This window comes from Grammomys surdaster, unplaced genomic scaffold, assembly GCF_004785775.1.
Source record: "Grammomys surdaster isolate TR1022 unplaced genomic scaffold, NIH_TR_1.0 137, whole genome shotgun sequence".
In the NCBI taxonomy this organism is placed as follows: Eukaryota; Metazoa; Chordata; class Mammalia; order Rodentia; family Muridae; genus Grammomys; species Grammomys surdaster.
This window is the reverse complement of record NW_021604595.1, coordinates 11,952,790-11,978,664: the sequence shown is the minus strand read 5'-3', so window position 1 is coordinate 11,978,664 and position 25,875 is coordinate 11,952,790. Positions and strand designations below refer to the sequence as shown.

At 41.8% G+C, this 25,875-nt stretch overlaps 1 protein-coding gene across 2 annotated transcripts in view; it reads left to right on the top strand.

The window, feature by feature from the left end:
• Riok1 (RIO kinase 1) overlaps positions 1 to 25,875 on the top strand; it is a 26,633-nt gene continuing 758 nt past the window's right edge. The window contains exons 1-17 of one of the 2 annotated variants that reach the window (XR_003710829.1): positions 1 to 253; positions 3,046 to 3,247; positions 6,328 to 6,418; positions 7,185 to 7,254; positions 8,410 to 8,452; positions 9,938 to 10,030; positions 11,956 to 12,068; positions 12,152 to 12,232; positions 13,470 to 13,556; positions 13,909 to 14,046; positions 14,889 to 14,992; positions 15,737 to 15,843; positions 18,642 to 18,707; positions 20,017 to 20,136; positions 21,458 to 21,511; positions 22,645 to 22,797; positions 23,475 to 23,876. Coding sequence is in view for 1 of the 2 variants with exons in the window: in XM_028763274.1 (XP_028619107.1) it covers positions 183 to 253; positions 3,046 to 3,247; positions 6,328 to 6,418; positions 7,185 to 7,254; positions 8,410 to 8,452; positions 9,938 to 10,030; positions 11,956 to 12,068; positions 12,152 to 12,232; positions 13,470 to 13,556; positions 13,909 to 14,046; positions 14,889 to 14,992; positions 15,737 to 15,843; positions 18,642 to 18,707; positions 20,017 to 20,136; positions 21,458 to 21,511; positions 22,645 to 22,797; positions 23,475 to 23,585 (1,704 nt within the window). In the remaining variant the exon portion in view is untranslated. Of the gene's footprint in view, positions 254 to 3,045; positions 3,248 to 6,327; positions 6,419 to 7,184; positions 7,255 to 8,409; positions 8,453 to 9,937; positions 10,031 to 11,955; positions 12,069 to 12,151; positions 12,233 to 13,469; positions 13,557 to 13,908; positions 14,047 to 14,888; positions 14,993 to 15,736; positions 15,844 to 18,641; positions 18,708 to 20,016; positions 20,137 to 21,457; positions 21,512 to 22,644; positions 22,798 to 23,474; positions 24,244 to 25,875 lie in introns of those variants that run through there. The other variant, XM_028763274.1, reaches the window with a different exon arrangement.

The window sequence follows — 25,875 nt, the reverse complement described above, 5'->3', positions numbered from 1 at the left end:
TGGCCGTGTTTGCAGAAACCCTGTATCCTAACACCCCGTGGCGCCTGTTTGCTGTTTTGAGCCTGGCAGTTGCCGAGGGATTTGAGAGGCCGGAATCGCGGAGACGCGGTTGGGTTCGCTAGGTGGAAAGCCGTCTCTTCCGCTCGCAGCCTGAGGGGCGCCGAAGGCTCACACCACTAGTCATGGACTGCAGTCTGGACAGGATGGCCTCGGTGGTCCCTGGACAGTTTGACGACGCGGATTCCTCAGACAGGTAGGCGGCCGGAGATGACACACTTATTCCTCAGATTCCGCCAGCTCCGCATTCGACTCGGAGCTGACACCTGACGGGTTTGGATTTTTTTCTCGGGGTCTGTCCTCATAGCTGGGCAGTTCGTGAAAGCTACCTGTCAGTGGTTCCCAGAATGTTCAGCAGAGAAGTAAGAGTGGGGACCACTGAGAAACGTGGGGCTTTTTCTCTCTCTCTACATACAAGGTTCCACACACAGTCAGCAAAAGTTTTACCTCCGCAGGCGATAGTGATGATGAACAAGACAAATCAAGTCTCTACCGTCTATTTGGAAAGGAGGGCAGACCAAGAGGCTAGCGTCTACAACGCAGCGGAGAGAATTGAGGCAAAAAGGGAAACCAGCCAGGTAGAGCCTTACAAGTAACTGAGAAGTTAAAATACTGTTCAGGTCTTATAGGCCAGAGGGGGGCTTTTAGCAGCGACAGGAAGTCATTAAAGGAACTGGTGAGTTACGTAGATGTTCTTGGAGAGAAGGAGTGGAGCAGAGAACCAGTAAAAAAAAAAAATAAATAAAATAACCAGGTTTGAACACGATGGCTCCTAGAGCAACGGTCATAAAACGACTTTGAGGTAGCAGTGTTGAGGTTTTGTGGTGAAATTGGATGTGAGGTCCAAAGAAAGCGGTGATGGAAAACTTCCCGTTAAAAAGAAAAGAAAACAACAAAGAATAAAATCACGTAGATTTTATTCATCAATCGTGAGCGGTTTTGATAAACATGTATTGACCACTCTGTGTGTCAAATCTAGTGTTAGGGAAATATTGGTGACTACCATTTTTGATTGCCATAAGGGTTGTCCTCTGCTAGGGGAAATTGATATTAGCAATGCGGTAAATTATTTGAATTAAAATTGGTGAATAGTACAAAGGAAAAAAAATGAGTGATCACTAACATATAGTAGGAATTAGCAGGAGAAATTGGAGATTTCCATTCGTCTGCTTACTGATCATCTCACAGAAATCCTTACTGAAGCGTTTAAGCGGGAAGAAGAAGCAAGCGTGCTTTGCCCATAGGCCCGGTACACACCGGGTATGGTGAGACTCCACCAGTGGTCCTCTGCTGGATGTGATTTTTGCCACTGCACCAAAGAGTCTTGGCACTCTCCAGAGACAGTTTTATATGTTACCCCTGGGCTGAGGGTGGAGTATACTAGTGCTATCTGGTAAGTAGGTAGAGGCTGATGGTGGTGTCTGTACAAGACATTGTCACCGCAGAGGATTGAGTAGTTGAGACTGAGGACACCAGGACCTTTCACATTGTTGTGCCTTTAACATACCTGTGTAGATTATTAGACGTGTAAGTGAAGAGTAATTTATATATTATACTTGTGAAGTCTTAGTAAATTGCAGTTATTAAACGGTTATCTCTCTTCCTACTCATGCCTGTGGGCACGTAAAGCCTTGTGGGCTGTAGCCAATTAATAAGTTAGAGTTGACAACTCAATTTATTTATTTATTTATTTAAGAAATAGAGGGGTACCAGGTGTGGTGCAACATAATTAATCCCAGCACTCTAGAAGCAGAAGCATCTGAAGTCGATGATTTCAAGGTCAGCCCTAGCTACTTAGTGCCTTCCAGGGCAGCCAGACCCAACAGTGAGACTCTGTCTCAAACAAAACAAAACAACCAAGGGGTGGGGTGGGGTGGGGTGAGGTGCTGGGGATTAGTTCTATGGTGGAGTGCTTACCTCAAAAGGGCAACTAAGAGAAAAAAAAAATGGCTCTTTTTATAGTCAGGGGAGGTACACACATCTTTAATCTTGGCACCTGGGAGGCAGAGGCAGGTAAATCTTTGCATTCAATCCCCGCTTGGTCTATATAGCAAGTTCCAGGCCAGCCATGGCTAAATAGTGAGACCCTGTCTTTAAAGAAAAGAACCAGGATACCACCTAACTAACTTATTTGTATGTTGTCCTTGTCCAGGGGCTCATGCTGATCTTGGTGTTGAGTGCTGCTGAACCAGGCTTTATGTCTTTTTAAGTGGTATTATTATTAGTTGTTTTATGTGATTCCTGGCCTGTTCTTTGCATGAGAGGTCAAAGCTGGCAACACTGAATTGAATTTTATTGAATTTAGGGGGTAAATGTGTTTTGTTTGAAATGCACAATGTTTTTTTTTTTTTTAACAATATTGAACCTGCCAGTTATGTGAAAAAGAAAATTACGTAAGCATCCAGTGTTTTAGCTTGTAAAACTAGGAAGATCTGGTAACAACAGGGTCTGCATTCTCTTGTGAACCTCTCCCCTCATTGGTTGTACTTTGATTACTCTGGACCTCTTCTCTCGATAGTTCCCTCTTCTGTTGTCCTCTACTTGGCCAACTTCACTGTGTAGTGTTGGGCCTCTCTCTATCATTGCTTCCTTTTATAAATGAAGGTGATTTTGAGTTATTTGTGTCTTAGAAGTGTCTTGCTACAGCTCCTGGTATTACAGAGAGTTCAAGGAAAGGCAGATTTTGATACACACACCCTTAAAATATGAATGATCTGGTCTTGTGCACTGGTCGGAGTCAGTTCATTTACCCAAGATGATAATGTAAATTCTAGCTTGACTTAAGGCAAAAGCAAAGCCAACACCAGATGACTAAGTAGTACGAGGGCGTGGAGAGTAAAGCATTGCTGCAGACAGGGAGACAGACGACCTTGATACTAAGAAGATGGAGCAGATTGGGAAATGTAAGGGAATCTTTAGTTGTGTGTGTATGTGGGTGTTTTTCCTTTTAGGGGCTGAATAAACATGCCAGAACATTCTTATTCCTAGTGAAAACAAAGAAGTGCAGTCAATTCATGCAGGAGAAGATGGCATTCTACTTAAAAACCTTGAGAATGATGCAGCAGAGATGAAGGGCGAAGATGAGATTAATGAGGAAGATGACTATGATTATGACTCTGACTGGTACTTGGACGATGGGACTGGAAAACTCACCAAGGGTTGTACCTGGAATGGCAGCAGTAACTACCAGGTATGTATGGACTCTGTAAATCTGTGTTATCTGCTTATGTTTTCCGTGTGTGTATGTGTGTGTGTGTGTGATATCAGGTGTCTTCCTCACTAGTTTTCCACTTTATCTTTTCTTTATGTGTGTGGATGTGTCTGCATGAGTGTATACACACACCTGTGTGCATGTGGGGAAGGCAGAAGTGGACACTTCTTGGAGCGGGACTTACAGATGTTTTGGGGATCCACAACATCCAAACTTTTTTTTTTTGGTTTTTTGAGACAGAGTTTCTCTGTGTAGCCCTGGCTGTCCTGGAACTCACTCTTTAGACCAGGCTGGCCTCGAACTCAGAAATCCACCTGCCTCTGCCTCCCAAGTGCTGGGATTAAAGGTGTGCGCCACCACTGCCCGGCTCTAAACAGGTTCTTATGTGTGTGCTGGGATCCAGTTCCAGTCCTAATATCTCTGAGCTGTCTCCAGCCTCTCCACCTTATCTTTTGAGCCATCTCACTTGAGCCCAGAGCTCACCATTTAGTCAGCCACTGGCTCGCGACTTCCTAAGACCCTCCTCTCTCAGCTCCACCAGTGCTGGGATCACGGATGTTGACCTCTGCGTCTGCCTTGTTGTGTGGATGCTAAGGACTGAACTTAGGTCCTCAGGCTTGAATGACAGTAGTTTGTGGGCTGAGCCATCTTTCCAGCCCATGTAGTTTTTTAAAAAAAGACTTTGTGGTTTGTGGGTTATATTGTCTTCGAGCTCCAGCTTTTACTAATTTGTTTTCTTTCTTTGTGCTTTTTCATATTTCTCACAATTTCTTGTATTTGGATTCTTTTGATCATCAGTAAATGTTAAAGAGTTACTGAGGTATCAGGATGAATGAATTTAAAAATATATAAAGGAAAGGTCATGACTAAGCTGTTAACTGCAGACCATTTACAGAACAGAAAGGGGGTTGGGAATGTAGCTCAACTATAAAGCATTTGGCTAGCATACGAAAGATTCTGGGGTCTGTCCCTGGCTTCCCAGCACAGCAGGAGGGAAAACATTGAAACTCATTGGTAATTAGAGAAGTATAGCTGGGCTGTGAAGAAGAGGTAGAAGGATCACAAGTTCAAGGCCAGCCTGGAATCCAAAGTAAGTTTTGGTAACCCCTACACTGAGTCACTGGAGAGACTTTGGATCATTTCAGCATGGATTGTGTTATGATGTATGTATATTTAATGTTTCTGTTAACTTTTGGTTGCTGGTGATTATAGTAATTGTTTTGTTGGGGATGCAGTGCATTTTTGGAGCATTTGCCTACTGTGCATCCCAGCACTACAAAAGTCAAATCAGTCAGTTTGGCATGTATGTGATAGGAAACATGGCCTGATTTTTACTTATTGTGGTGCTAGGAATCAAACCCAGGGTCTTTACCTACTGGTCAAGTACTGTATTACATCTGTATCCCAAAGCCAAAAGTTATTTTAAAAGTTAAATTAAAGGGGCTGAGAAGATAGCTCAGTGGGTTAGAGCATGTGTTGTTCTTGCTAAGGACCTGGATTCAATTCCCAGCACCTACATGGCATCTCATAATCATCTGTAATTCGAGTTCCATGGGATCCAGTGCTCTCTTATGGCATCTATAAGTACCAGACACCATGTGGTACACATACATTCGTGTAAACAAAACATTCATACAAATAAAGCGAGATAACTAATTCTAAAACAAGGTTTATGTTAAATTTGGTAGAAAATCTTTTAAGTTCTTTACAGATAAGACAACCAAGCCTCAGAGTTTCATGCCGAGACATAGTAAAAGGGAATCAGCAATTGTTGAGTACCATTTTTTAATTTTTTTTCCCCTCCCTGAGACAGGATTTCTCTGTATCCCTGGCCACCCTGAAACTCGATCTGAAGACCAGGCTGGTTTTAAATTCAGAGAAATTTACCTGTCTCTGCTGGGAGTAAAAGCATGCACCAGTACTTGCCTGGCTGGGAGCCCGTCTTTAAAATCTATATTGCATTCTCTGTGAGTTTTAGGTATGGCTTCTGCTTTTCTTGGGTGTTACGGTTATACAGAACACCAGAGTAAGTGCTGGACCTCATACTTATCTTTCCCCATTCCCTTTCTTGCAGTGTCAGGCTTAAAATACAGGGCTAAGAATGAATTTAAGGGTGAGGGGGGCTGGAGAGATGGCTCAGTGGTTGAGAGCACTGACCGCTCTTCCAGAGGTCCTGAGTTCAATTCCTAGCAACCACATGGTAGCTCTCAACCATCTGTAAAGGGATCTGGTACCTCTTCTGGTGTGTCTGAAGAGAACTACAGTGTACTCACATACATAAAATAAATAAAAATAAATCTAAAAAAAAATGAATTTAGTACTAGCCTTAGCTCTTTACTAAACACTTTGAAGGTAAGTGAATACTCAACTATCAAATGTACAAGTCAATTACATTTTAAAAATCCAACTTAGTTATTATTCATAATAACAAAAAATACATTGAAGAGAAGAACATAACGTGTGGCCTGTGTTCTGTGGTTAGTAACCTTAGCCTTCTTTTTGAAATGCCTTTTTTTCCTATTTTATTTTTTTCTATGTGTGGGTGCTTTGCCTGCATATGTATCTGGACCATGTGCAAGCAGTTTATGAAATGCCCAAGGAGATTAAAAGGTTTTGGATCCTTCTGGGATGAGACTTACAGATGGTGTAGCTGTCATGTAGGTGCTGGGAATCGAATTCAGCTCTTCTAGAAGAGCAGCCAGTGTCCTTAACTGCTGAGCCAGCTCTCCAGCTCTAGGAACCTAAAAAAAAGTCTTTTCAAAGGTTGTTTCTCTTCTAGTACACTCCTACATGTAGTGATGCTTTAACAGCTGACTGAGCTGGAGCAGGGGGATGGTTCAGCAGTAAATGCAGTTGGTGTCGAGCCTGACAACTTGAGTTCAGTTCCTGGGACCGTCAGGGTGGAAAGAGAAAATCAACATGTAAGAGTTGTTCTCTCGCTCCATGTGTGTTGTGTCCCTTCCTCCAAAATGTAATACAAAATAAGGGAGAAAGAAATGTAATTATGAACCTTAAGCTTGAATTTACGATTAATCATGTTTTAAACTAATTTCTTGTAGGCAAATCGGCAGACTTCTAACTACAATTCAGCCAAAATGTCTACTCCAGTTGACAAGTCGTTGCAAAGATTTGAAAATAAAATCAATCTAAGTAAGTTTTAAAAAAATATTTCGCCTGAGCGGTGAAGAAATTCTTCCAAATGTTGGACACTTTTGTTAGCTGAAGAAGCGAATGTATTTGGCTCAGTGATAGAGTCAATGAATGACTCTGGATAGAATTAAGAAAGTAACTTTCAGTGACCTCATTCTCTGTTTTCATCTGTTGTGGGAATATGAAGTTTCATGTGCTCACCCCAATTCTTTTCTGTTCTGCATTGCCTTTTGTATTAGAACAGCCTAGAAATGTTATTTGTTTATTTAGGCAGTATTGATCGTTTATTTGAAAGCCAGCCGTGATTGGACTACAGGGCTTTAACAATGCAAGGCCATGGTTTTCTGCTTGGAGCATTTTGACTCTGTAAACCTACCAGTGTCTCGTGCATACTCTCCATAAGTCTCAAATTAATGTATGTAAGTATTTCCTAGTCATCGTGATATATCTCTAATGTGATAAGAAACTGAAGCTTGCACAATTAAACTTTGAATTCAGACAGTTGTGTTATCTGTATTGTACAAACCATTAAGTATCTGAGACTTACTATAAAGAGCCAATGCTTTTGGGTATTGTTTATATCTACAATTTAGAATTCTGGTTCAAAAAGCATGCTATAGTTCTGAGAATGCACACTGTAAAGAACTAAGTTAACTTACTGCTTGCCTCATAAGTTAGGCATATTCTAATTCTATTAAGAAAATGTATAGAAAAGTAGAGGTTACTGTTACTGTCTTGTTTACATTGTGAGTTTTTGTCTTTTTAGATAAGCTGAATGTTACTGATTCTGTCATAAATAAAGTCACCGTAAAATTGAGACAGAAAGAAGCAGAATCGTAAGTAATGTTTGAATACAAAGCTGGTAGAGACTGATTTCTTGACTGGGCAGTGTAGTTGTTCTGCAGGGGATGTTAATGTGCTTTTGTTTATTAGCTTAGTGTGTGCAAATCAAAACAGTAAATGAGTCTTGAGTAGTAAAAATACGATCTCGTGAAGTTCATAAATGTGTTTTAATCAGGATGAGTATTTATAGATTCCGGCTGATTGAGGTCTGGCTGACTTCTTATGTGTTAATAATAATAATAACTGGGATGATCATTGCAGTGTAGAAAATTATGTTCATCCACTATCGGTGTCAGGACTGAGCATTGAAGTCAGTTGGTTTTTTTTTTTTGTTTTATTTTTGTTTTTTTGTTTTCTGGTTTGTTACTGCATCCACAGAGATAACTTTCTGAGAGACACTTTGGCCATTTGATATTTACTGACCTGTTTGACTTTTTGTATTTGAGCCTGTGTTAGTATAAGTTAGTGTTTTGAATTGCGTTATCTAGTGGATGGGCTGAAGCAAATCAGAGTCTGCCTTTGGAAATTATTTTGAAATAAAGGTCTAAAAACACAGCCTTATAAGTAAGTAGGGTCATTAAAGGACAGCACGGACACTCCACACGTCCCTGTCACTGTACTCCAGCTGCTCTCTTTCTTAATGCCCCAGGACGTGGGAAGACTTCCACATTTGAATTCCTTCTCCTGCCTCTTTCTGTCTGCTCCTTTCTCTGTCCCTTCTATGTGCATGTGAAACACATACTTGATATATAACATTATATATGCACATCTGTATATTTATATATGCGTTTATATGTGTGATCCCTGGTGGTGGAAGGATAGAACCACCTCCCAAAAGTTGTGTTCTGACCATCGCATGCAGGGTGGTATGCTCTTACCTACTCTTCATTCACTTATAGAAACTAAGTGAAAAAGATCAAAAAACTAAAATGGAAAGAAATAACAAAAGATTGGACATGCCTGCTAAAGAGATCCAACTTGCATGTTCAGAGAAATGGAGCTTAAACTGAGTGAAGAGTCTGTATCAGATTATATTGTTTATGAAAAACTTCTTGAGAATTGTCACCAAATTGTGCACATGTAGAAGGCTCATTCTGGCTTCTCACTGAGTTTTGAATATGTCTGCTATACTTTTTTGTTCCACTCAGGTATCGTATTAAAGATAAGGCCGACAGAGCAACTGTAGAACAGGTATGTTTGAAGTGCTCACAGTCTTTTTCAAAATTAGCATTCCTTTTCTCTTTGAATTGTGTCTTGTTTTTAGCTTCCTGTTGGTGTTAACTTTACCTAAAATTACTCCTGAGTAAACACTGTCTCAAGTTCAGTGGTTGACATTTTGCTCTATAAAATGACTACTAGTAGGTAAGGTAGAGCCATAACCCTTTCAGAATAGCTTCCATAACCTTTGAAGCTACTGTACAGTGCTTCCTCCTTCTCAAAAGTTTGGAAGACAAAGACTATTAGACCAGAATCTTTCTTAAGCAGGGTCTGTAGGAATTTTATTTTCGTTCTTGTTAAATAGATTGAATGTCTGCCATAAAGCAGGTTGAGTAGCTGCCATGGTTCTGGGGCATGTGTAGATGAAGGAACTGGGAAAAAAGGGTGATACCTTCAAATTTCTAATTAGAAACCTCTTTGTGTAGAAATTACATGAGCTTTATTCTGTGGAACACCAGCTCTAGATGGCCTGGAACTTGCTGTGTAGATCAGGAGGGCCTCAAACTCACACAGATAGGCCTGCCTCTTGCCTCCTGAGAGCTAGTATTAAAGGTGTATGCCACCTGATCCAGATTTTTGATGTGAAGAAAATGATAAAAAAAAAAAAGTTTAGATTATTATCATTGCTGCATATCCGGGCTCTCAACTCATAAGTATATATACAATTCCACACTTTGAAATTGTAACCTTTTGACCTATAGCACCTCTTTTGTGCTTTACCCTCAAGGGAGGAGAAGCTGACCTGCAATTTTGTTTGTGCAATTAAGTCATTGCACACAAAAGTGGTTATCTATAGTGTTAACTTGTTATTATATGTTATATTGTTTGGGCTTTTTGTTTTTGTCCACTTACTACAAACTAGAGCCACCTGGGAAAAGGGAACCTTCAGGGGGGAATTGTCTCCATCAGATTGGCTTTGTAGGCAAGTTTGTGTACTAGCCCACTGTGGGGTGATGCCACCCTGAACCTGGGTAGTATAAGAATGAGCTGGGCATCCTGGGTTGTATAAGAAAGCAAGTTGAGCAGTGTGTAGAAAGCAGGCCGGTCAGCAGCTTTCCTCCATGGTTTCTGCTTCAGTTCCTGCGTCCAGCTTCTACCCAGACTTCCCTCAGCCGAGCACTATTTTCTGCAAGAGTAAGATGAGACAAACCTTTCCCCCACATTGTTTTGGTCATAGTGTTTATCACAGCAGCAGAGACCAAACCGAACTGTGTGTGTGCATGATGGGGAAGGCAGTGCCTGTGCAACGGGGCCTCTGTGAAAGTCAGGGTTCGTTCCATTCGCTCACCTATATGTTGGTGGGTTCTGGGGCAATGAGACTTGGGTCACGAGCCTGGTGGCATGCACCTTCATTCACTGAGCCATCTTGATCACTCTTGGTGTATTTGCTGCTTTTTAATTTTGTGTGATTTGTTTTCATGATTGTACTTTAAAAAAAATTTTTTTTTTAATTTTTAGGTTTTGGATCCCAGAACAAGGATGATTTTATTCAAGTTGTTGCATAAAGACCACATATCAGAGATACATGGCTGCATAAGCACTGGAAAAGAAGTGAGTGAGCTTTTGTTGGGTGACAGTATTTTCTTTTTCTTTCTTTCTTTTTTTTTTTTTTTTTGTTTTTTCGAGACAGGGTTTCTCTGTGTAGCCCTGGCTATCCTGGAACTCACTCTGTAGACCAGGGTGGCCTCGAACTCAGAAATCCACTCTCCTCTGCCTCCCAAGTGCTGGGATTAAAGTCATGCGCCACCACCGCCCGGCAACAGTATTTTCATATTAATTTTCTTGTTTCAAATACCCAGAAAAACTAAGGCTCTTTATAATTTGTGCCTTAAAGGCAAAAGAAAGCCAAGCACTATAGCATACACTTTTAATCCCATTTCTTGGGAGGCAGAATCAGGTAGATCTCTGTGAGTTCCAGGCCAGCATGGTCTGTATTGCAAATTCTAGGCCAACTAGAGCTACTTATAGAAACCCTGTCAAAAAAGAAAGCAAGCTGGCTGTGGTGACATACACCTTGAATTCCAGCCCTCAGAGGCAGGGGCAGTCAGATCTCTGTGAGTTTGAGGCCAGCCTGGTCTACAAAGCAAGTTCTAGGGTACTCAGGACTACACAGAGAAAAAAGAGAGAAAAAGCTATATATACCAGATAGTTTATTAACAATGTATCTAGAATTATCTTGCTTGGTAGTCAGTTGATAAGAAACTGTATGTGTAACTTACTGTGATTGCTTTATTGTTTTCCCAGGTTTGTGTGTAGAGCAGTGAGCTTAGATTGTCAGATTACTGTGGTCCTGAGTCCCGATTTAAAATTACTGCTAACGAATGAGGTTTATGGGCTCATTTCTTTTAGCCAGTCTTGTTCCTTTACTTGTAAGTCTAGAAAAATAAGTGACATTTTTTTCTCTAGACAGGGTTTGGGTTTGTCTGTGTAGCCCTGGCTGTCCTGGTACCCTGGAACTCACTCTGTAGACCAGGCTGGCCTTGAACTCCTATGCCTCCTATGTACTGTGTTTAAAGGCTAAGCGTGACCTTAGAAAAAAACAGTCATGTTATTCTTCCCTTGCTGTGATAAAATACATGACCAAGAACAGCTTAAGGAAGACCGTTTATTTCAGCTTAGGGTTCAGGATCGAGGGTCCCTGATGGCAGGGAGGAGCACGGCGGCAGGAAGCAGAGTGAGCTAGACGCAGCCCAGGCTGTTCATTTTAAGCCTGCCGCCTGTGACATGCTCCCTCCAGCAAAGCTGTGCCTCTCAGAGTCCCACAGGCTCTGAACATAAGCACACCCACGGGCCAGGGCTTCAGACCCGTGACCTGTGGAAGACATTTCTCAGTCAGACCACCACAGTTAGCAGCTCATTTTCTGTGGATGTTAATTAGATGTAAGAAAATCTTCATCAGAGATATATGTGTGAGGCTTTTCTGTATCTTGTGTGCCTCTTGTAACAATAGGCTATGTTGGGAGAGTGGGTCATTAAGCAGTTTTGTATACTAGGAACCTAAGACTGCTGTGGCATCACTACAGATAAGGCCTGGGTTTTTTTTTTTAAGGTTTTTTTTTTTTTTTAGATTTATTTATTATATTTATGTGAGTACACTACTGTAGCTGTCTTGAGACACACCAGAAGAGGGCATTAGATCCTATTACAGATGGTTGTAAGCCACCATATGGTTACTGGGAATTGAACTCAGGACCTTTGGAAGAGCAGTCAGTGCTCTTAACTGCTGAGCCATCGTCGCTCCAGCCCGGAGATAAGGTCTCTTGAGACCACTCTGGCATATAGGGCCTGCCATTGACCAGAATGTCACAGGGTGACATACGAATGTGTGCTAGAGGTATATTTATTGTCATACAATGTTTCCTATTTTAATTCACACCTTCAAGAGAGGACAGTGGTGTCGTTATTTCAGTTTACTTTTGAGGTTAGAATCACTGACACTAGTTATTTAACATGTTTTTTTTTTTTTCTTAAAATAGGCTAATGTATACTATGCTAGCACATCCAGTGGAGAGAGCAGAGCAATCAAAATATACAAAACTTCTATTTTGATGTTCAAAGATCGTGATAAGTATGTGACTGGGGAATTCAGGTGAGCCCAGATTCTTGAATTCCTTTTCCCTCAAGTGCTAAAGTAGTATAATTCGGTGATTAACAGATGTTTGCTTGCTCTAGGTTCCGCCGTGGCTATTGTAAAGGAAACCCTAGAAAAATGGTGAAGACATGGGCAGAGAAGGAGATGAGGAATTTGCGCAGGTAACTGCTGGTGTGTGAGGTGGTTTGTAGTGCATATGCTTAACCATGTCTGTCTGGGTATCTGTGCTCTGCCCTTTCCAAGCAGACGGGACCCATTAGACGATGTAGCTCTATTATTATGGTGAATGATATAGACAAATTTTGCTATTCTGAAGAGTCTGAAGCCATGTGAAAACATGTAGAATTTGTTTTGAGATAAGGCTTTTTATAGGATTTTAAGACAGTAATAATAATGGTAAGACTGTCATTTGAAAAAATTACAGGGGAGCTGGGCAGTGGTGACTCACACCTTAAATCCCAGCACTCGAGAGACAAAGGCTGGTGGATCTCTGAGTTCAAGGCCAGCCTGGTCTACAGAGTGAGTTCCAGGACAGCCAGGGCTATACAGAGAAACCCTGGCTCAAAACCAACCAAACAAAAAAACAACGAAACAAGCAAAAACAACAACAAAACCAAACCAGGGGTTATAGATAAATGTTGTCAGGCTCTTGGCTCTGGTTAGTCACTTGCTTCTCTTATTCAGTCCAGTGTAGGACAGATTCGTATAGTCATTTTTCTGAAACTACTGTAAAGAAAGGACACTTAGCTAGTTTTCTCAAAGTTTATGGCTCTTTCCTCTCCCTTTCCAATGTCTTTTAACTTTTTATGTGTTATCCATAGTTACAGTTTGCTATTAAGCCAGCACCATTTGTTTTGGAAATATTCCTGTGTGTAACTGGCCTTGAGGTGTGTGTAGTGATTTGCTTTATTTTAGACATTAGTAAACTCAAAAGATAATTGTTGACATAGCTGCTGTCTCATCAGTCTTGAGGTATACTTTCTCTTCAGTGTTTAACACCTCTAGAAGTAGATTGGGTGTTACAGGTTTGCTTATCCGTGCTCTGATATTCTCGATGGCACATAATGGTGACATTTAAAATGAATTGGAGCCGGGCGGTGGTGGCCCACGCCTTTAATCCCAGCACTTGAGAGGCAGAGGCAAGTGGATTTCTGAGTTCGAGGCCAGCCTGGTCTACAGAGTGAGTTCCAGGACAGCCGGGGCTACACAGAGAAACCCTGTCTCGAAAAACCAAAACAAAAAAACTAAAAACAAAATAAAATGACTTCGTTATGAAGTAGCAGTGTAGTTCAGAGAGCTCGGTGCTGTTTTCTAATAGCAGTGTCAGCTCACGGTCTGTAACTGCTCTAATGTGTTTCTGTCTTTTGACTTTCCAATTGTCCTTTATCTACATCACAGGCTACAAACAGCCAACATACCATGTCCAGAACCAATCAGGCTAAGAAGTCATGTTCTTCTCATGGGCTTTATTGGCAAGGATGACATGTAAGTATGTGGAACGTTAAAGAGTTTTATGGTGAAACCATGTGAGCCGTGTACTAGGTGATTACTTCTCATTTTTCTCTTCATTATTCCTGTGTTAGTGCATAATTGCTATGATTCACCATTGTGAGGTTTCAAAGTGCTTCAGAATAACAAAAGTAACTGTGCTTTTGAGGGATGTTTAGTTTATTAAGGTTTTGGAAAAGCACCTGTAACTGTCAGCGTTTGGAGTGGCGTTCGTTATTCCCTTGTCAGTTCACATGACGAGTTACAGAAGAGAGGTGTGTGGACACTGTGGAGTGAGGCCAGAAAACCTGATGGTGATGTGTTTATCTCCATTCCCTTTTCACTCCAGGCCTGCACCACTCTTGAAAAACGTCCAGCTGTCAGAGTCCAAGGCACGGGAGTTGTACCTGCAGGTCATTCAGTACATGAGGAAAATGTATCAGGATGCTAGACTTGTCCATGCAGATCTCAGTGAATTCAACATGCTGTGAGTGTGGTTTGTTTCCTGGAAACTTACTGTAATTATTTCATATACGTCAGTACAAGAAAATCCTAATCTGCCATGTCACACTGTGCTGTTTTGCTTCCCTCTAAGAGTTAAGATGTGGCCACTGTCTTCGCTGACCACAGAGTACACCACTGTGGAGGACTGAGTGTGTAGCTTGATTGATAAGCAGTTGTCTAGACTGTGTATGTGTGATGCTTTGGCTTCCATCCCCTGCACAAGGTATCAGGAGGGAAGCGTTTTTAGCTGATTTAATATAATAGGCTTTGAAATTTTCTCTGTTTTTTCAGCTTTCATTAGTTAGGATCATTTTTCATCTGCTGTAGTCATTTATAAATTACTTAAGATGGATGACTTTTTTTAAAACTAGGTATAGTCCTGTATGACTGTAATCTCAGCACTTAGAAAGCAGCGGCAAGAGGAGAAGAGTTTGAGGCTAGCCTGTGCTATAAAGAGAGAACCTATCCAAAATAAACAAGAGAATAGATTTTTTGGTTTGTTTATTTGTTTTTGTTTTTTGAGACAGGATCTTTGTTCATAGCTTGGCTTTACTGGAATTCACTTTGTAGATTAGGCTGGCCTTGAACTCACCAAGATCCACCTTCCTCTGCTTCCCAAGTGCTGAGATTAAAGGAATGTACCACTACACCTAGCTAAAAATGTGTAGCCCAGGGTGGCCCACTCTGGCCTGATCTTCCCTCCTCTGCCTCCTTCAGCAAATCTTGCCAGCATGTACCACCATAACTGATTTCAGAATAGATTTAAAAAAAAAAAAAAAAAGAGCATGGTAGTAACGTACAACTTCTGTGCTTATTGCCCACAAGGTACCATGGTGGAGATGTGTACATCATTGATGTTTCCCAGTCTGTGGAGCATGACCACCCACATGCATTGGAGTTCTTGAGAAAAGACTGTGCCAATGTCAATGGTGAGTAGAAAGTGTGCTTGCATATATGGGATAAGGCAGCATTTCTCAGCCTATGAGTCTCAACCCCTGTGGAGGTCAAATGACCCTTTGACAGGAGTCACATCAGATATCCTGCATATCAGATATTTATATGATGATTCATAACAGTAGCAAAATTACAGTTATGAAGTAGCCATGAAATTATTGTTATGCTGCCGGGCGGTGGTGGCGGCGCATGCCTTTAATCCCAGCACTTGGGAGGCAGAGGCAGGTGGATTTCTGAGTCTACAGAGTGAGTTCCAGGACAGCGAGGGCTACCCAGAGAAACCCTGTCTCGAAAAACCAAAAAAAGAAAAAAGAAGAAAGAAAGAAAGAAAGAAAGAAAGAAAGAAAGAAAGAAAGAAAGAAAGAAAAAGAAAAAAAGAAAATATTGTTATGGTTGGGGTTCACCACAACATGAGGAACTGTATTAAAGGGTCACAGTGTTGGGAAGGCTGAGAAGCACTGGGATAAGGTCTTGTCACTTGAAGTGGGAATGCAGTCTGGCATAGGAATGCTACATTTGTCTCGTGTGGAAAGCCACATGCAAGGCCATGCATTTGAGCCCTAGTGCTGACAAACAAGTCTTGTTACTGAATTGCTCAATACAGTGCCACTTAAGCCATTGGCGGGAGATGGGGCATGGTTATTTCTTTCTCTGTTCCTCTGCTGGGGTAGTAACTGTTCCCTTTATAGAGCTGTCCTTGATGCTCTTCCTTCCGACAGATTTCTTTTTCAAGCATGCCGTTGCTGTGATGACTGTGCGGGAGCTCTTCGAGTTCGTCACAGATCCCTCCGTCACCGCTGACAACATGGACGCTTACCTGGAAAAGGTAAGACGGGCTGAGGAGAGGGCAGGAGTAAGGATGGCTTGCCTTCGTGTGGCGTAGCTGAGGGGTTCAGTCATTAGTTGGCTCATTGTCGTTACTCATCTTAATAACTTCTTAGCACTTATTGTTTCACAGTGAGATTAAAAACAGTAAAGAAGTCAGTAGAAACAGGTTTCTTGACTTTCCTCAACTGCCAAGATTACAGAGAAATTGTGACAACTGTCAACCTCCATATGTTTAGTGAGAAAACTGTCATGCGTGTGGTAAAACATGCATGACCTTATATACATTCAAATTATTGTGTAAACCACTGATTTCTGTCTTCAGAACTTTTTTTCTAATCATCAAGTACTGAACCTGTGCTTACCAGCCCTCACCAGCTCCTGGAAACCACTGTTCTGCCTGCATTCTGCTTCTCTTGGTACTGCTAATAAGTAAAATCACATTGGTTTTTAATATGTAGATATGTGTCTTTGTGTGACCATATGCTCCATGTGTGTAGATGCCCAAGGAGGCCAGACGTTATTGGATCCCCTGGAGCTGGAGTTACAGGTGGTTTTGAGCCATCTGAAGCCCATGCTGGGAACTTGGGGAAAAAGGCAAACACACAGGCAGAAGAAAACACCCCAACTCAAGGCTGGTGAAAACTGAACAGCCAGGGTTCCTGACAAGACAAATGCCTGCACATTGCTTTTGTGGGTGTTGTCTGACTGTACCCTTTGGTCTCCAAACAGAAGTTTTATATTTTGACATAATCCATTTGTGTCACTTCTGAGTCAAGATTCTTGTGTTCCCATTTCCCCTGGAGTGCCTGTCCACCTTGGCCCTTGTTCATCTTGCTCTGTCTGGAGAATGTTAAAACTCGGGTCAGACAGTTGTCTCAAGGGGAGATTCAGGGGGAACAGTGATTTCAGGGGCATGGTTTTCTCTCTCTCTCTTTTTTTTTTTTTGAGACAGTATTTTTTTTCTATATCCCCGCTACCTCAGACTCTGTAAAACCAAGGATGAATGTGAACTTGTGGTTCTCCTGCCTCTGTCTCCTGGGTTCTGAGAGTATCACTGCAGCACACCGTCTGTTCCAGTTTATGCAGTGCTGGGGTAAACCAAGGGTTCAGTGCACGCTGTGCTGACAGTTTGCAACTGAACACATCTCCAGCCTATTTATTTGTGTGTTTCTTTGTGGGTTTTTGTTTCCTTTAGATCGTCTTACTTTGTAGCCTTGGCTCACCTGACCTTATGCTCCTCCTGCTGCTGCCTCAAGTGCCAGGGTCATAGTGCACCACCGTGTTTGGCAGATGATGAACTCTTGAGGGACAGAATTTTTATTTGTATATTGTTGGTACCTGACTTTGTACTAGGCAACTACATGTCTTAGGGTTTTGTTTGCTGTGAAGAAAAATCATGACCGCCGGGCAGTAGTGGCGCACGCCTTTAATCCCAGCACCTGGGAGGCAGAGGCAGGCGGATTTCTGAGTTAGAGGCTAGCCTGGTCTACAGAGTGAGTTCCAGGACAGCCAGGGCTACATGGAGAAACCCTGTCTCAAAAAACCAAAAAAAAAAAAAAAGAAGAAAAATCATGGCCACAGCAACACTTATAAAGGACAGCATTTCATTGAGGCTGGCTTACAGTTCAGAGGTTTAGTCCATTACCATCATGGTGGGAAGCCTGTAGCCTCAGAGGCAGGCATGGTGCTGGAGATGTAGCTGAGAGGTTCTGCATTGGATCGATAGGCAGCAGGAAGAGAGAGTGAGCTACTGGGCCTAGCTTGAGCTTCTGAAACCTAACAACACCTCAGTGACACGCTTTCTAAAACAAGGCCTCTCCTATTCCAACAAGGCCTCATGTCCTAATCCTTTCAAATAATGCTGCTCCTTAGCCTGTGGGGGCCATTTTCATTCATTCTTTATCTCTATTAGTATTGATTCTATACTTAAAAAAAAAGAAAATAAATGTTCTTTTCTTCTCTTTATATATTTCTGAAAGATATACTTTTATTTTAATCTGTATACATATAGGTATGCACGTGTGTGTGTATGCTTATATAGGCCAGAGGCCCTGGATATCCCTGAAGCTGGTGTAGCAGGCAGTTGTGAGCTCTCCAATGTGTGGGTCCTAGGAATTGAACTCTGGTCCTCTGGAAGAATAGTCCATGCTCTTAACCACCAAGCCACCTCTCTGACCCTCTCCCTATATTTTAACTAGAGAACTGTTTTTATAAGTCAGAAGAAGAACCCTGTATAGAGTCTATGTCTCCTTACAGTTAACTGTTGTCCAAGCGACTTTCTTGGTGATCTGTACTGTAGCGGCATTAGGACAACATGTTTACCTTTCTTGTGATGCATTTCACTGACTTTTCAAGGTTCAAGAAATGGTTCATTATTTAGTCTGAGTTTTCTTCTGATAAAGATTTCTGCAAATAGTTTAAATTAAGCTTAAAAAAATCATTCTTGTCTTGGCCATGAGTCGGGTGTGGGTGTGAGTGATGCTGGTGCTGGGTGTGGGGCTTTGTAGATCCCAGGCCAGTGTTCTACCAGAGCTACACCCCGTGGTGACTTTTGAAGAAGGCACTAAAGATACCTCGAGGCTAGAGGAGTTTATTCTAGTTCTTTTTAAATGACCAGCTAGTATTTGATAGAGAGCTAGCCTACTTTGTAGACGCTCACTAGATAGACAAGTGTGAAGATGTGACACCTGTGAAGATTTAAAAAAAAAAAAAAAACCAAACGGTTCATTACAAAATAGAAAATGTGTCTGCTAGGGTAAATGTAAAGGAAAATAATTTTTTTGCTTTCTTTCAAAGGCTATGGAAATAGCATCCCAAAGGACCAAGGAAGAAAAGACTAGCCAAGATCATGTGGATGAAGAGGTGGGTGTTTATTGCGTATTCACAGCCTTGGGGAACACTTGTGGGTTTTGCTTGGAACTCTGGGGTGTTCTGTTGTGTGTTTTGAGACAGGGTCTTTTCATATAAACCAGGCTGTCTTAGAACTTGATGCGCAGCCCAGGCTGGCCTCACACTAGCACTCTTTGTGCTTCAGCTGCCTGATGGCTAGAGCTCTGAGTGTGTCCCACCATTTCCAGCTGGTTCTGTGTTACAGGATTTCCCGAGGTTTTGTTGCGGTTGATGAAGCATGAACTTGATTTTTAGACACACGGTATTTAATTTACATTCAGTTATATTGCTGCACTCAGCAACCTTTTAGCCTGTTGTTCAAGTAGAGTTTTGAAAGAGCTTGTGGGGTGTGAGTCAAGAAGGAAAAGCATATTCATTTGCAAGTATGAATTTTTAAATGGCCTATATTGTTGATTGTGTTATAACAGACTTTAAATACTTTGTTAAATATTAAAATTGAGCCGGGTGGTGGTGGCGCATGCCTTTAATCCCAGCACTTGGGAGGCAGAGGCAGGCGGATTTCTGAGTTCAAGGCTAGCCTGGTCTACAGAGTGAGTTCCAGGACAGCCAGGGCTACACAGAGAAACCCTGTCTGGAAAATCAAAAGAAAAAAGAAAAAGAAAAAAAAAAAATGAAAACCAAGTCAAGATGTGCTCGTTAAGGTTCACAGTAGGTTTATTATTGTTATATTTATTATTATTTTAATTGTAGCTTATTTTTCTCAAACGTTTGTGGCCGCTGGGTAGAGATATTCCCACACAGTAAGAGTACTGGGTATCAGTTGTTCACAGCCAGGCCGTCCTTGCTGTCTATCCTGTCCTTCCTCGGATGCCCTTTGAAGTGTGCATGTGTGGGAGAAGTGCTACTCTAAGGATCAATGGAATACACTCCCTGTCTTCCCTAAATCAGTTGTAAAATTTCATTTTTAGCTTACCAAATTGTTTTTAGCTTACCACATAGCAGACATGACATCAGTGTGTACACAGGTTGAGTGAAAGTCAGCGTTGGAGATGATAATACATTCCTGCATGATTGATACAGCTAAGGACACTGTTTGTTTTTTGTTTTTGTTTTTTTGAGACAAGGTTTCTCTGTGTAGCCCTGGCTATCCTGGAACTCACTCTGTAGACCAGGCTGGCCTCGAACTCAGAAATCCACCTGCCTCTGCCTCTCGAGTGCTGGGATTAAAGTTGTGGGCCACCACAGCCCGGCCAGCTAAGGACACTGAAGGATGATGGGAAGATTGCCGGAATAACAGTCTGATTTTGCTTTCTTTTCCTAGGTGTTCAAACAAGCGTATATTCCCAGGACCTTAAATGAAGTAAAGACTTATGAGAGGGACGTGGACATAATGGTGAGGTTAAAGGAAGAAGACATGGCTTTGAGTGCTCAGCAAGACAATGTGAGTAGCCTGCTGCCAGTGAGACGGTCAGCTCCCTTTGTACAAACATGCTTCCGTACGTGTTGGCTCTAAGACATTTAAGAGAGTGGTGATGTATTGCATGTGTCCAGAGAACTATAGTTAGTAAAAAGGCGAAGTTGAGGAATAAAAGTGGTTGTAGTAGATTGATAATGCTGTGCTTCCAATTCATACGTATTTGAAGGAATGTTTAAAATATTTATATCATCTTTAATTATGTGTGAGAGGGTGATATATACACATGAGGGAATGCTGGTGTCCTTGAAAACCAGAGGTGTTAGGATTGCCTGGAGCTGGGGTTAAGAGGGATTGTAAGCTTCCCTGCATGGGTGCTAGAAACCAGATTCGGTCTCTGCATGAGCAGAGCAAGTGCTTAGCCACAGTGCATCTCTCCAGTTCCCTTGGGGAAAAATTATTGTCGTTAATGGACCAGAAAGTAACCCTTGAGGCTTTGCAGCCATGTAGCAAAATTTAGCTGTTTATATATAAGTTTTTATATAAAGAGTGAAGAAGTGTTCTCCAGATTTTCATGCATGAAACAAAAGCATTAAGAATATATTACCATGTGTGTTAGACATGTGTCAGCACACATGCCACGGTGCCTTAGGAAGGCCAGAGGACAGCTTTGTTGATCACTTCTCTCCTTTGTGTGGCTTCTGCAGATCACAGTCAGGTTCTCATGGCAAGTGCCTTACGCTGCTGAGCTAGCTCTCTGTCCTAAAAGCACTTTTAAAGAATCTATGTGCCTGTGTGATTGCATGTATACATTAGTGTGTGCTCCCAGGCCAGAAGGGGTGTTGGAGCCCTTGGAGCTTTCCGAGCCACCGGATATAGGTGCTGGGATCCTAGCTCTGCTTCTCAGCATTGAGCAGCATGCGCTTTTAATCGCTAAGCCGTCTTTCCAACCCCTTTAAAGCACTGTTAGTAATAACTACAGTGTTTGCCATGTAGATCTGCTGGTGAGAGTAGAATAGGATTGTTTGTGGAATGGGTTACATTTCACTGAATAAAGTCCAAATTAGTATTTGTTGTCATCTTGTGGGTCGCGGAGCTCATCTGAAAACGACCAGGTTTGATTGTATTGAGCCTGTAGAGATGCATACCTGCGACACAAGAATAAACATGGGCCATACTTTCTGGATTACTGTGTGATAGATTTTGAGCGCATTCTTAGAGTCACAGGAGCAGTGTTATATAGGAGCATGCTTAATGGTACAGCATATACATATTATTGTCGGTTTTTATACATTAACATATGTATATTTATTATTATACTTATATTCATTTTCCTTTTGTTTATAAGATTCTATACCAGACTGTCACAGGATTGAAAAAAGATTTGTCAGGAGTCCAGAAGGTATGAAAACATATGTTATTGCTTTATAACAGAATTTATTCTGTAAATACTTCATTTATTTGTGTGAGTGCTCACAAGTATGTCATAGCACATGTGTGGTGGTCAGGAGACACCTTTCTACCTCAGAGGTCTTTGGGATCCAACTTAGATTGTCAGGCTACCTGGTGAGCCATCTTGCCAGCCTGTGGATACTCTTTTTGAAGTTTATAAAAGTTTGAAGATATGAAAGTTACAATAGAGTGGTATTAGAATTACATTTGGAAATGTACTTATTTTGTCTCTGAATTCTTCTGTTAAATGTGAGATATTTGTCATGAATCCTGGTCTTCTTTGATGCAGGGGTAATTAATGATAGCCATATACCTTTTATAGTAGTTTTTAAAATCACTTTTAAAAAATGTCAGGGCTGGAGAGTTGGCTCAGTAGTTCAGAGATCTTGCTGCTTTTCCAGAGGACCTGAGTTCAGTTCCCAGACCCATTCACTTCTCTGTAAGAGAAGGAAATGGAAAGTTTAAGATCAGCTTGGACTGTCTAATGAGACCTGTCTCAAAAAAGAAGCAAAAAGTTAACTAATTGGTTAATTTCAGAGAAAAGGAGACCTCCTCTTGATTGACTGTTCATTTTGGTTAGGTTAGCTTATTGATAGTAGTGTAGTACACAGGAAGACAGTTGTGAAGTCATCCAAATAGATTTTACTACTACTACTCCATTACTACCACTACTGCTCCCACCACCACCTCTGAATTTTACATTCTGTCCAAATCCCAGCTCAGTCATCTGTCTCGTCAAAAGTAGCAGAGTTGTGTTGTTAATTTAGGCCACCCAAATAACCTAGTAATCAGATATGCATGCCAGGATAGCTGTGAATGTAACCCAACACATTTGTAAATGACAGCATCATGTTGCACTGTCAAAAGATTGGACACCCTTGCTAATTCCTTTGCGTATGTTCTTGAGTCCTACCGAAGTGAATGGTTGTTACCATCGTTCTCCCTAATGTTGATTCTATTTTGATGTCTCAGTGCTTAACTTGAAAGAGTATCTGACATACTGATGTAAATGATGGCATAAGCATGTTGACTACAAATTGAAGTACATGGCTTCAAATAACATTGTCCTGTAATAATTTCAAGGTCCCTGCACTCCTAGAAAGTGAAGTTAAGGAAGAGACTTGTTTTGGTTCAGACGATGCTGGGAGCTCTGAGTGCTCTGACACATACTCAGAAGAGCAGGAAGATCAAGCCGGATGCAGAAACCATCTTGCTGACCCTGACATCGATAAAAAGGTTAGTCAAGATCTTACTCCTCTTGAGTGTGGGAGCCCTCAAACATCCATGCTGCCTCTACCTGTAGTTTCCGTAACTAAACACAGACTTTACTTGTGCAGTAAATTAGAGACGTGGCTGCTGTTAGGAGCTTTAACATCACACAGAGCACACACTGTGTCCGTTTACTAGAAGCAAGTGTTTGTTTCTTTCTAACCATTTTTTCTCTTAAAACTTAAAACATCAAGTCCCATATACAGGGATATTGATTTGACTGTCTATAATTTCAAGGGACAAGGTCAAGGGACAGGGTGTAGCTTAGTAGTAGATGGGCTGGGGTTGGGGAGCTGGGGAAGAAAGGTCACCTGAATATAATGACAGGTTCCTATTGTCCCAGCACTTGGAAACTGAGCGGGGAGAAGATCACTTGAGCCTCAGGAGTTTAAGGATAGTCTGAATTATGAGTGAGACCCTCTTGAGGAAAGAAGGCGGGGATATGAAAGGAGGGGAGGGGCCGGGAGAAGTGAGATGCAGGGAGCCGCAAAGCAAAGTTGTACTCGCTAACCTGTAATTGTGATTTTTTTTATGCTACATATACTTTTATCTGCTTAACATATTAATTTTAATTTAGTTCTAAAGAATTTCAATACACTGAATGAATGAAATTTTGTTGGGGGTGGGTTGTTTGTTTTTTACAGGAAAGAAAAAAGATGGTCAAAGAAGCCCAGAGAGAGAAGAGAAAAAATAAAATCCCTAAACATGTAAAAAAAAGAAAGGAAAAAACAGCCAAGGCCAAAAAAGGCAAATAGAATGGAGCCATCCCTCAGCTACTTCTTAACCCTGAAGTAGAAGTTCCTGGAGGACATTCTTTACCGTCTCACTGTCAGGGGGAGGCTGGGGGTGGTCATATGATTGCTTCAAAAACCTTGCGCCTATTATGTCAGGATCCATTCCTGGCTCTGCTTTTAAATGGACTTATTAAGGTACTATTTTAATGAAGAACTTTGTATATTTTATTTTTATATTTTTATCTTGCAAACATTTTTTCAGAAGTATCAGAACACAAATGTTTATGACGAGCATCCACAGCCTTTATAAAGGTGAGTGTAAAGACACTTGGACAAACGTGGGAACATTTGCTTTCTTTGTCTGTGCCAAAGACACATCTGAAATCAGCTTGGAGTTTCCCTCTGAGAGCGTCATCTGGCTATTATGCCCATTCCTGTAGTCCTGTTCCTGTGTGTTCTGGGGCTTGCTCTCATAGGACCCTGGTTCATCTCTCCTACGCTTTTCCAGCTAGACCTCCCAGTTCAGATGCCGTTTCACACCCAGCCATTTGGCATGGCCATTTGTTCATCAGATATTTAGGTGTTTTAGGTACTGGGATATAGCTATGAATAAAACCAAATTACTTCCTTCGGGTAGTTTTCCTTTTAAGGAAATGAAACATTAAAAAAAGTAACATTCTTTCCAGAGGTTATACATTATATGCAGAGAAATAATACTGAATAAAGAGAAAACCTAGAGAGGCACAAGTTTGCAACTTAAATATTGGACATGAGTCACACTGAGCTTCCTGGTACTATGGTGGCTGATGGAAGGAGTGTGGGTTCCAGCCAGACTGGACCAGTTAAGCAGATGAGGATACAAACAACAAAGCCAAGGTACATTGGGAAGGAAGAATACCCCAATCAGAGCACACAGCCATGGGAAGGCCCTGCAACAAAAGGCTGTGTGCAACGGTCAGAAATGGGGCTGCAGCATCAGAATCAAGGGGCGATCTGATAGTGCACAGCTCATGGGGTTTTTAGCGGAGGAGCGGCAGGATCTGACTTGTAGAGAATTGAAGGGTGCTGGTGGATGTGGAGTTAGCTTAAGGCCACAAGTGAGTTCGAGTAGTGAAAGGTGACTTTGGGTTTATGACCCAAGAAAGCCACAGCCCACTGCAGTAACTGAGGAGACTCGTGGGTGGAGTAGACTTACTGGTAGGAAAGAAAATTAAAGGACACACATTGAAAAAAGTTACCAAGTATTAAAAAACCTTTACTATTTTCTGTTACAAATGGCTGTGTTGATCCTTGCAGCAGACACTCTCACACAGCATCCCAGGGTTTCCGCTTAGACTGCACTTCCAGCTGCTTGTCTGATGGTGTTATGTCAGTGCCACCAGACTCTGGTTGTAAGTCGGAACATGCTTCTGCTTTAAAGTTCAAAAAGGAGTTCTTAAAAAGCCCAGGTTATATTAACTGGGAGCAAATTTATCATCTCTGCACATTTGAGTATCTTCCGGCTCTTCTGGCTCGCTTAGACAGGTTTATGTGTATTTATTACTTTACCTTTAAAAAGTACGTTCTCATGCCGGGCGATGGTGGCGCACACCTTTAATCCCAGCACTTGGGAGGCAGAGGTGGGCGAATTTCTGAGTTCGAGGCCAGCCTGCTCTACAGAGTGAGTTCTAGGACAGCCAGGGCTACCCAGAGAAACCCTGTCTCGAAAAACCAACAAAAAAAAAAAAAAAAAAAAAAAAAAGTACCTTCTCAGAGGCAGAGGCAGGCAGGTTTCTGAGTTCGAGGCCAGCCTGGTCTACAGAGTGAGTTCCAGGACAGCCAGGGCTACACAGAGAAACCCTGTCTCCAAAAACCAAATCCAAACAAACAAACAAACAAACAAACAAAAAAACCTTCTCTTGTCTCAGCATCAAGGTTAAACCATGTGAACTCAAAGCTAGGTCAGTGCAGAATTGTTCCTGCAGGTGCTGGCCTAGTTGGTGTCATTCAAAATACCTTGTTATGGTTTGAATCCTAAATGTGTCCCCCCAAAGGCCATACATTAAAGACTTGGTCCCAGGTTGATAGTGGCATTGCTGAGTAAGTAGAATGTGGGGGTGGAGCCTGGAGGATTGGGTCACTGGGGGTGTGTTCTTGCTGGAATATCAGATTCTAGTGCTTTCCTCTGCTTCCTGGCCACAGTAATCCAAGCAGCTTTCCTTCCTCACCACCAGAATGTACTGTGTCACCGCAGGCTTCACAGGTGAAAGTGAATGCTGCTTGGTTGGTTGGTTGGTTGGTTGGTTGGTTGGTTGGTTGGTTGGTTGGTTGG